The sequence below is a fragment of the Porites lutea genome, chromosome 10, assembly GCF_958299795.1.
Source record: "Porites lutea chromosome 10, jaPorLute2.1, whole genome shotgun sequence".
NCBI lineage: Eukaryota > Metazoa > Cnidaria > Anthozoa > Scleractinia > Poritidae > Porites > Porites lutea.
This window is the reverse complement of record NC_133210.1, coordinates 1,760,993-1,772,808: the sequence shown is the minus strand read 5'-3', so window position 1 is coordinate 1,772,808 and position 11,816 is coordinate 1,760,993. Positions and strand designations below refer to the sequence as shown.

The 11,816-nt window shown below is 39.8% G+C and overlaps 1 protein-coding gene across 1 annotated transcript; it reads left to right on the top strand.

The window, feature by feature from the left end:
- Positions 1-819: 819 nt before the first annotated feature.
- On the top strand, positions 820-6,504 carry LOC140950849 (ADP-ribosyl cyclase/cyclic ADP-ribose hydrolase-like). The gene is made up of 7 exons (XM_073400069.1): positions 820-1,098; positions 2,365-2,453; positions 3,556-3,694; positions 4,045-4,136; positions 4,663-4,752; positions 5,394-5,486; positions 6,423-6,504. The coding sequence occupies exons 1-7, from the start codon at positions 820-822 to the stop codon at positions 6,502-6,504; spliced, it is 864 nt and encodes a 287-aa protein (XP_073256170.1).
- The last annotated feature ends 5,312 nt before the right edge of the window (positions 6,505-11,816 follow it).

Here is an 11,816-nt window from a genome sequence, read left to right as displayed (position 1 = left end):
CAGGGCATTAGGGTGGCTTCAAGTTATCCACTTATCCAAGCCAATGGATCAATTTCCATGTAAAATTCAAACTTAGCTGCGAGGCTTGGAAAAAAAAACAAAAACAAAGGAAATGACCTTAAGGTCCAGGGATAAGATGACGCATTTCTTAATTACTATATTCCCTTAAACCTCACAGCCAAGTATGAATTTTATGAATTTATCGAAATAGACCTTTAGCCAGTAAGTTTTGTTTTCCCATTTCAGACCACTTGATGTTACCCTAGAGAAAATGTTTCTCTTCAAATGTCGTCCCATGCACGTTAATTCACGAGCATATGTATGCATAGTTCAAGAAAAGACAAAAGACATATTCCCTAGAGAACATCACGTAGCTATAGTCATTATTGGAAAAAACAAAATAGGCAAGCTAAAAAAGTCTATTGGTCTATTCATCATTTTCACATTGCCAATAATGCACCTTGGTTACCCCCCCCCCCCCCCGCCCCATCTCCTGCAAAAAAAAAATCAAAAGCGTTTAAATACAAAATAAGATCGACCTGAGAGAGGTTTTGTGAGCCCTCGAGAGTGAGCAACGCCCACAAGCCCTTGTCTTCACTAAAATCGCTGGACACAAAACCTCCCTTGGGTCGATGTTACATTGTCACAACCGCCTTTTGTTTTCGATTTCTCCTGGGTATTAAAGTCATTCCAAGAGAAATGCAAGGCAATTCTTATGCAAAATTTCAAAATTTGGGGGTTAACAAGGTCTATTGAGGGTAATGTGAAAACGACGAATTTTATGGTTTTCATTGCAGCAAACACTGATACACCGCTGAGATGAGTTTCCTATTTGTGGCTGGATCACTCTTTCTTTTTACCACCATTGAATTGAGTGTTGCGGGCGAGGGCTCCACTCCGAAAATCAAAGAAATTGTACTAGGAAGATGCTACGAGTATCAATTGAATACTATTGGTCCTGAAGCAGATAACTGGAAAGACTGTAATGAGATCTGGGAGGCCTTTCATCAAGCCTTTGCTTATAAGAATCCGTGTACCCTAGCATTCGATGATTACCAGCCGTTCTTTGATGCAACTGGAATGCAAGAACTTACAAAGGTTAGAAAAACTGACAAGTGTCTTGCTGAAGAAGGGTGGAGTTTCTCTCAGATAATGTATTTTATTACAGGGGAGTGTAAATTAAACAAACGTCCGTTTCAGTCAAATCCCTGATTGTGATACAATGTTTTGAGTTAGAAATATTTGTTATTTCGGAAACTTTAGAAACAATCTAATCAGTTCAGGTACGTTTACACACGGTTTCTAACTGTATACGGCAATAATAGCTTCCAAACTGGTAAAGTACAAATAAGAGCTTAGAGTGCGCAAGCAGTATACGGAATGGCGAACAACGAGTGACGTAATTATATAAATGCAAACTGTGAAAAAAAACATAGCACCAGGAGCCGGCTCCTGATAATACCTAAGGGGACACAACGAACTACATGAAAAACGTAAACCGTACTGATGATAACAAGAAAGGCTGATAATTAACAATTATTGAATGGTGCGGTCTAGGAGGGTGTTATCGAGGTAAACAAACCTTGAATCTAAATAAGGTCAATCCCAGCCTCGTTTTCACCTGTAACTGTGAAATGGGCTTTATTAGCCGATTATTAAGCCAATCAAAAAACGGTGGGGAAAGATTTTTTAATTAATAATATTGAAAGTTACAGAAAAAGTATTTTGCATTCAAAGGAGTAGGGTAAGTACCGGAGTAATGAAAACTTTCCCTGCAATGTTTGTGTGCAAATAGCACCAGTATAAGAGAACACTTGGCCCAGAAATAGGAAAAAACTTGTCCATTTTCTGATCATGACTGGTATAGCGAACCACTTATAATCGGTTTGAGCAATATATTTCTCAAATACACAGCCATATTCGAAAAATCCTCAACTCATTGTCAAGTGTCAGTCTTCTTACAGCCGCACTGGTGCGATGATGTTGAGTCATCTGCATACTAGTTGAAAACGGGAGGGAGTTGCCTCTGGTTTAATTCTATTCAGAGAGAATATTAGAGGGCTCTACACAACGTTACCCCTAACTTACCGCCTTTCTACTCGTTCAAATAATTCCATAGTTATAGTACATACGATTGAGGGGTTAAAAGCACAGTCAAGTAGTGAGTAAACCAGCTAACTTTAAGGTCTAATAAGCCATAGTGGTAACGTCTTGCATGGTAGCATATGTGGGACACAGTCATAAGAAAACCACCCTGGCTATGTGACGTGGTTTTCACTTGAAATCATGCCTTTTTTCTATGTTGAGACCGATCTTCTTTCCGAAGAAGATCAGCGTCAAAATATATCCTTGCCTTTTCTTCAGAGTTTGTTCTGGTCTGGTACATACAAAGTTGCGCATGTCTATTCTGATTCCGGTGATCGATATACAACTCTAGAAGATACCTTGGCCGGGTAAGAATCAGCTTCATGTTTAAAACATAACATTGCAGACGGCTTTAGGCGTTTTTAGATTGTTAACAGTCCCCTATTTTTCCGTAAGATCGTCGAGATCGAGGGCTTGGCATTGTTCTCTTGCCCGCCCCCTCGGTACATATGAAACCAAGATGAACGCTCGTACCGGTAAGCACTCGCTCCTTACGATCTTAAGAAACAACAGGGGACTGTGAACAGTCTAAACAGTAGTTTTAGGAGCGCTTACAGTTGGTTATAACTGGAAGGCCAGACCACGGTCCAGTCGAAAAGAGAATTTCACTACTAAATCGGGTCTGTCCCCGCCAGATCAGTCTATTCCTAATAGCATACACGGCAGTGATAGGTTTTTAGCCAAAACTCTCAAGGAAACCCTGACCTATTTTACTTTCAATGATCGACTTCTAAAAAAGTGCAGGCCTGAGTTCAGACATTCTTCGTTAAGTTAGTTATAGTATTTACAGCTTTAATGCTAGTGGGGCCGAGCGAATGCCTGAGATAAATAATTGAAATCAAACGTAACAGAGTTAAGCGAATCCCAACTGGCCGGAGATCCTGTGGCAAACCAGCCGGCTCAGTATTTACAAACGTAGTCGAGGATTCAAACTCGGGACTACCAAATCCAGCAGCTGTCAGGGCGGGACTTAAACTGGGGACCTCTGAGTTACAAGTCCAGCGTTCTTAACACTTGGCCACGCCACCTCCTTACCAGCCTCACTCTTCGCTGTCCACGTTAGCTGGCCAACACCACTGACTGACAGGAAACTGTTGGCCTCCTAACTTTCATCGGGGGCTCAAGATGGATGATCCAATATAAAACAGAATACGTAACTGATTATTACCATTTCTTCATTTGTGTATAAGATTACTATAGCCTATGGCAGGCTCAACCATTCATTTCAATACTTAGAGATCTATTGAGCCCCCTCTGACTGCCTCAGGATCAGTTCATCTGAGAGAGTTGGTCACAAGACACTGTCAGACCAACTCATCCTCTACGTGAGTTTGTTACATTGTAGGTAGGCAAGAGTTTCGTGATAATAATTACCAATTATGTACGTTTTACGTCTAAAACCTCTTGCAGGTATCCGGTGAATGGACTGACTTGGTGTGGAAATGAAAACCTGTTTCCTTCAGACTCCGATGGGATTGACTACAATTCCTGTCCAGATTGGAGTGAATGTGATTATACGACACCTTTCTGGGGCCTCGCGTCAACGACGGTAAAGTATCATCATGTACTTTTCTCTCAAACTTTTCTCGTATTTTTCTCTCAAACTTTTAAAGTTATCGTTTCCTTAACATTGTGTTTAATAGAAATAATATCTATTAATTTGTTCTTCTTTCCCGCCAAGATTAGCAGTTGCTACCTGCGGGTCAGTGTAATTACTTAAGTTAAATTCTTGAAATAAAGTTTTGTTGTTGTTGTCATCGTACAAGTTCTAACGAGTTTTATAAGCTCCTGTAGGTGCTACATAGACACGCAATGTACTTTAAGTTTATAGACAGCCGCGGGCCAAGTCATTTAATTAATAACTTAAACAAACTAAATTCTTATATTTTTTTTTTGTAGTTTGCAAGACATGCTCGAGGAATTGCTAGAGTAATGCTGAATGGTTCCAGGGTCGATTCAAATGGAAAACCTGTTCCCTACAGAGAAGACAGGTAATCGTACCTGCGACCAAGTAGTTCTTACAAATCATGTAATTGACTAAGCCGGGGCCACGGAACTAGAAGGGAAAGGCGGGGGTAGGGGAATTTTCCTACATATTTGAGTCCACATATTTGATTCACCTTCCGAAAAATCACAATAATTACAATTCACTGTGAGGCTCAAAATTCTCAACCTTAAAATAATAGCCAAGGTCATAAAATTGAAACATCTTTGACAAACTCTGGGGACAAATGACATCGAAACGTTCCGAAGATTCACTTTCGCAAGTCCCACTTTTTATAAACCTCCTCTGAATATAATCCAATCAAAATGGCTTTAAAAAAACCAGGAGACTGTAGAGGAATTGGTTAGGTTTTTTCGGTCCAAATCTTTCCAATTTCCTTCCTTTATTACTTTTACCAAGAGAGGGCTCAATGGATTACATACTTTCTTATGAACAGAACACAATAAGGTACATAATTACGCTATCTATAATATTAATAATATAATAAGAAATTTCGTTATTTTATTTTGTAGCTTCTTTGCCAAATACGAGCTGCCAAATCTTCAAGTGAACAAAGTTTCCGAACTCAGGATCGTAGTGGTTCACAAGAACGGCCCTAAACGGTGAAAAACAGTAAGAATGTGTGTGGGAAAAATCGGCTCACATAAGAACGGCAGATACGCGTCTTATAAGGTGTAACTAGCCGATTTTGGTGTCACTTTAGTGAGGTGTTTACTGGGATGATGCGCCAAGTTTTTTAGCCTTACAGGTATTGCTAGCTGACGGCTGTTCCTTAAGGAAAAACTGCGGGGGCGGAAGAGAAGAAATCAGAAATGAAAAACAAAACAAAAAAAATAACGTTACCGACAACTTTTTTGTCTAAAGTAAATCAAGTTATTATACCTTTTACTTGGTTTCAAGAGAGAATTCTCTCTTGGTGGTTGCAATTGTCTGTTTTTGGATAACATTTTTTTATGGATGAAATAGAGCTATAGGCCACGCCTACTCCAGTCTTTGATTTAATTCCTCGGGGGAATCACTCAAATTTTCTGACCAGCATCTCTGGCCTCTTTCATGGAGGCAGCACTCGCCTCCTTCCAACGAAAGATATGCTTTATTCTGGCAGAATAATTTATAATCATTTATGGTATTTTTTTAAATTCTCATTTCAGAACTGAATTATGCTACTTTTACCAGATTAAGTTTACGTTATAACTCATTTTGCAACATGCCATATCATGATATAAATTTGATTTTTTTACAGTTTACGCAAAGGTTGTTACACTGCCTCTATTAGAATGCTTAAAAAACACGCAAGAAATAGAGGACTTAAAGTAACCTGCTACGACGACCCAAAGTACGTGGTATCTCAGCTTGATATTAATCTCTAGTTCTCAAAGCTATCGTCTCACCAGGAGCCTATAAACCCAGAGCAAGCAACTTCCATATACTTGTGTTTTTTCTGCCTGGTTTATTTTTAGAACGGTTTTGGCGCGAACTTATAACGTCCAATCCTTTATATTTTAAGTCGCACGAACCAGTCAGCACAAAATTGGAGCTTTTATTTATTATTATATCATGACTTAAGTTTTCCTTTTTCATTCGTCGTATGTGCTCATTCACGGAGTAGGGCTTCCATTTTCAGAAAAAGTACTCTACGAGGTATCAAAAAATATACCGGTTTGTTAAAATTCCGTGACATATACCTAGTGTAGGATTTGCTCTCTCGGGGTTATGGGCTGCTGTCTCATAAGACCTGGGTCATAGTAGGAGCTCATAACCTATGGGCTCCTGGTCTGTATAGAGAATAAAAAAGGCGGTTGACGAAATGTCATATGAAGTCGAAAGTCATTAGAATCAATCAGCAAGCGAAGAAAAACGATTCCTGAGTACTGGAGAAAACAGCGACTTTTGCGGCAAAAGTGTCTAGGAGGCTTCGGGTGATCTCCTCTTATGAATTTAAGGCCATCAAAGCCAACTTGTATCTGTCAAATTATTTGACCGTGGTTTTTTAGAATTGTAACCGTAATAAACCCTACTAAGTAACAAAATTTCGGGGTACTTACCGTGCACGAAACGATGATTCAACTCACTGTTTACAAGGGGTCTACTCACCTTCGTCTCGCCATTGCAAATCGGTGCCGCCCGTACAGTTCTACCTCTCATACGTGTATTATAGTATTTTATCTATGACTAAGAGCCATTGATGTCCCTTTATGGATCTTGCTATAGACCATAAAGCGCAAGCAGATATCAAGCTTTATATCAATATTTTACCTTTTTGTCTTGCCAGTGACGTGCGCCATATTTTGTGTACGGACGATCCTTTCTCTCGTAAATGCCTCTTTCTCCTCTTTAACTCTTGGAGACATTAAGAGGTAAGAATGATGACGCGGCTAAATTTCTGTGTCTGGATGGACTGTATCACTAGATGATAAAACGCTGGCATGAGTGAAATTAGTATGCGTGGCAGGCGCAAAAAGGGGAAGGTTGGGGGGGGGGAGAGAAAAGCGCGAAAGCGGGAAAAAGGGAAGGGAGAGTCTCTTTCCCTTTCTCCCCCAATCCCCTTTCCTTTTTCTCTTTCTCCCTATCTTCTATCCCCTTTATAGATACGCGTATGTTGCAGATGAATCCACCCTAAAGTAGTCTCTGGACTAAACAAAATTCTTTTTAATCTTTTCAGGTGGCTTCCGTTCTCTCAGTGACGTTTGCAAGCAGAACGATAAATAATCCTTTAAATTAAGTTAAAATTGGATGGGTAACGTAGTAGTAACATAACCTTGGAAATAAACTTAACCCGTTCCTTAAAGACCTTATTGTTTTCTTTTCTTAAACATAGACGTAAACGATGAGATAGGGCGAGTCATTAAGAAATAGGGAGGAGGAGGTGGAACTGGACTGCACTGGTGAAGTTCGAACCATCATTTCTACACGTTAACTGCTACAATTTGGGTGAACCGCGGGATGAGTGATTGTAAGAGCTAGTTTTTTGGAGCAACATTTTTATTTCTTTTTTTGTTGTTGTTAATTCAACGTCAAAATGAATAACATGTATGGGGAATCTTAATAATGAATTATTTTCAAATAACTATTCTGTAGGGCGGAAAATTCATCGATGCCTTCGGCGAATTACCGCGATTGGAAGTGTTTGAAACGAACTTCGGAAGTTTCTCGCAAAAAATGTAGTGTGATTTCCTAGGGGGGGGGCGGGGGGGTACTCCCTTATATAATATAAATAGGTATGTGCCGCCCCATCGGTTAGGGTTTTTGCGCATTAATTGCGGTGTATTTGGTCTGAAATCGGGTATGGCTTTCGAGGGAACTACGGGAGTGTATGCACGTATTTATCGTTTCAATTCCAAATAAGTAAGAAAGAAAGACAACTATGTGAATTCGAAATAGATTTAAGAATTGTTTTGTTTGCGCTCTAAGTAATGATAACGTAATTTCTGCCTAAAGGCCAGGTCTGAAAATGGGTATGGATTTTAGAAGTCTGATCTGAAAATGGGTGTTGAAAGTAACATTTTTTGGTCTGAAATAGGGTCAGGATTTGGAGAACTTGGCGGCACACCCCCACCAAGAATTCCCAGGAGTATCCCCCCGGGTGTGATTTAAACTAACATCGACGTAAATTAAGATGTATTAAATTAACGCGATGTTTTTTAAAATCGCGTTAATAAAGTGCATCGTTAATTTCCTATAATAAGGTAGTTCTTGATAACAGATAAAAAAAAAAAGTAGATAAAAAGTACTGATCGTTGCAGACAAGACTTGGTCGTAAAGGATAATGAGACATACTTAACAAGGCCTTCGCTGAAGCTAATGTAATATTGTGTCCAAAAAAATGGTGGTATGGTAAATATGCTTTTCTCAAAATTCTGCCTAATTTTATTTCAAATTAATAAAAGACTGTAAAGGATTTCTTATTTTGTCTGAGTTATCAATTCAGTAAATTTATAGAAAGATTACCACGCAGCCTCATAGGCATAATATCTGGTTGACTACTTGTTGGCTAGTACACAGGCCGCTAATTGTGCAAGTGCCTGGGGTCTGTGAGATGTTTTACTCTAACGCAGTATGGAAATCTTTCTCTCATACAAATAGCAGCGAAAATATATAGGTTACTTAACTGCGCCGATACAATAACAGTGAAAAACTTTCCTTTTCCGCCCGGAACGGTTACAAACCTCCCATGACAGATAAATTTAGCTCATAGTCGATAAAATGAAAAGGGAACGGTCGTTTCGACACAAACCCAAGCAGTTAACAGCTGAGTTAATACTACACAACAGTTCCACTCACTTTCAGTAGGCCTGAAGTAAACCGAATGAACAAAGAAACTTTTTCAACGAATATTTAAGCAAAGTTTGTTGGACTACGAGCTTATATATCTTATGACTCGACCGGGAAACCGTGTATCGGAACGATCACTAACTGGGGAGTCGCTCAATCTAACAGTGAAATTGTCGTTGTAAAACAGTGATCGTGGGTGGAGCCCCATAGTTAAGGAAATGTGGTAATCTACCCTTCCGAGAAAATTTGGTAGTCACGTGACCGTACACAGACCGCCCGACCGTCCGTCCGCACCACAGGCATACCAATGTAAAATAACTCAATCAACAGGTATGGCAACGCAAATGCAACTCAAGGTTTTATTTGGAAGGAAATCACATGGCCGCCCGGACTTTTAGAAAGAAAAAACAACAACAAACTCGTGTCTTTTTCGGCGTTATTTTTTATATTTACAGTAACGTGGATAACAGAGAAAGAGCTAGAGTGAGTTTTTGAAAACAAAGGAGACGAATTTCGTAGGAAGAAAATTTGGAAATTAAAAGCGGCGGTGAGAAAATGAGAAATGTTAGCGGCCAGAAAGGTGAAAATGAGCGGCAGTGAAAAATAAAAGCGAACATGAACACAGGAAACAAAATATTGGGTAAGCATATACGACAATTCCTCCATAAAAATAATGTGTAACTAGGAAGTTTGACGTTTTAGTCGTACAAAACAGCGTTGTAGTCGTGCAAAACAACGGCAAGGGAAAGAAAAAAAGGGTGCTGCACGCGCAAAATTGTTTTTCGCTAATCAGAAGAAAAAGTGTGCTGCACGTTCAATTTGTTTTTTTGCTAATTAGATCTCTTTTGATGCCATTTTCATTGTCCTCCCCGTTTAGCATTACACGATTTAATTTTTTTTGTTTACAAGTATTATTAACCAGAGTTTCGCTTTTAGCCCTGGCTAAATCTATATATTTAGATCTATTAGTCTTGAAGCCATTTTCATTGTCGTCCCAGTTTAGCATTACACGATTTAATTTTCTTTGCTTACACGTATTATTAACCAGAGCTTTGTTTTTAGCCCTGACTAAATCTATATTTTAAAATCGTGGAAGTACATGTAAGCTTAAAATAGCACACTAAAGTGACCACACGAGATCAGAAAAATTGTCAGCTGGATTGCATGCTTCGCTTACCTTTACAAAACTCTCTTCTTGACACACTGAAAGTATTGCTTTCTGCGACCATAAATCTCAAGTAAAACGGCGCCAACGACAGAACTCGTAAGCGATTATGGTACTGTTTCGAATCATTGGACTAAGCCAAGCAAGCTGTATACAATACGTGCAACTTCGCTTTCAGGACAGTTAGTATCACGTGACCACGTTTCCATGACCGTTTCCTATTTGGAAGCTATCATTTCGCCCCATGTAAGGGAATCCAAGGAAGATTCTGGATTCTACGGATTCCAGGTAGTTGGTTTTATTGGATTCCAGTGTTTGTCGGTAGAAATTGGATTCTGGATTCCGCATTCCAATCGTTTGTGGGATTCCGGATTCCTTGAGCTGTACTCCGGATTCCATAAGCAAAATTTTCTCGGACAATACACGCAAAAATTTCCCGGATTCCACAGACAAAAATTTCCCCGATTCCGGAATCCGGATTCCTTACATGGGGCGAATCATTTGAGAAATTAGAGAAATTTACGAGAAATTAATACGAGAAATTTTCTGCGTTCAGCTGTCAGAGAACTCTACGTTTGCTAGCTGTGTAAACGACTCATGACCGCCCATTAATGGGAATTCCACTCTTACCTAAACGCGATAGGCACATTGCAAAAAGTAACAAATACGCTGACTCGCCCACTCGGCAAGTGAACATCATATTTTAGACACTGATTCTCGTGTTTTTGGGCTGTGTTTTGATTGGGTACTCGAGATGAGGTTAACCGCGTGGTATAGGTGGCGAAGGTAACTCTGCTGTTAAGCTGATTACTCCGGTGAGTTGGATATTGGCATCCGAGTGATTTTTTTGTTGTTGACAGTTGGCTGGATCGTCACCCGACAGACCCGACCCGTGACTTCGTCTGGGTCAATATACAACACAGCTGTTAGCTGAATACAGCTGTTTCGAGAGAGGTTGTCGGAAGAAATGCGCACGCAACAATCCCGAAAGGTAATATGGGATATGATCAATACACTGTTCGTAACGACTGAAGCTGTCGAACCTACTTTTGTTGCTTTCCTTTAGTACTCGCAAACATATGTCCATGGCCTCCCATGCCATTTTTCCAAATTTCTTTGAAGAAAAGTGCCCTCAAAGCCACCCACAATACCTTTCGGGATTGTCGCGTGCACTTTTTCCGACAACCTTTGTCGAAATAGCTGTATATGAGCCCCAATCCAGCCCCAGCCTTTTTTTGTGTGTGTGGCTTGATTAGCAGGGTTAATACAACCACAGATACCACAGCTAATAACAATCAGAACAAACCAAGAGAGGATAAAGGGGACAGAGAAGGCATCCTCCATACACACCCTATTCCATAGGTAATTCGTCTCGAGTTATTTTTAGAATCGGGATAAAGTTACCTCGCGCGCTGCGTGGATGTTTCGTGGAGGTTTCGCGTGACTAAACACCATGCAAAACATGTCGGGCGAAAGGCAATGAAAGCGTAAAGAGATCGAGAGCATTTCTGAACATTGAAGCGAAATGAGTCGGCGCTCACCTGGGAAAAGGGAATCGCTGGACTCTTTGACAACCCGTGAAATCAGTTTCACTCGAAGTTGTCGTAGCCTCAGTGCTTTAATAAAATGAGAAATTTCGCCAGTCTATTGAAACCGGTCGTTTGTACAATAAAGCACGTAGCAATTCATGTACATGTAATTAGTTTTACAAATTTGAATTTTATTGTAGTCTTTTTTAAGTTGTTAAGCGCTGTTGATCAGTGAATGTAAATAGCGCTCTAGAAGTTATTATTATTATTATTATTATTATTATTATTATTATAGGACACCAAGTGTTATTTTTGTTGAATAATAAAAGACTAATAAAAGAACAAATATCAAACCAGAAATTGCTCTCTTCAAACTGTAAATTATAAATGAACCTGAGAGAATATTCACTGTGTTAAGGATTTCCCTGCTGTTCTGTTAGCTCTATACAAGAGAGGAAGGGCGATTCTTTTTTAATTTCCGTTTCGCTGACACAGCTTTAGCATAAATCTCTCTTTAGTCGTTTTAGTCGACAAAACGAAAAGCAATATTGCTCTCCGCGTCTTCCGCCATTTTTCTGCCTCAATTCGTGAAGGACGCGTTGCTCTGAGCGTGGGTCATCCGCGCGGAACACATTCGCGCTATGTGATTTGCTGTTGTTTAATCCCCCTTGGGATCTGTGGTCTTAAAAATAACTCGAGA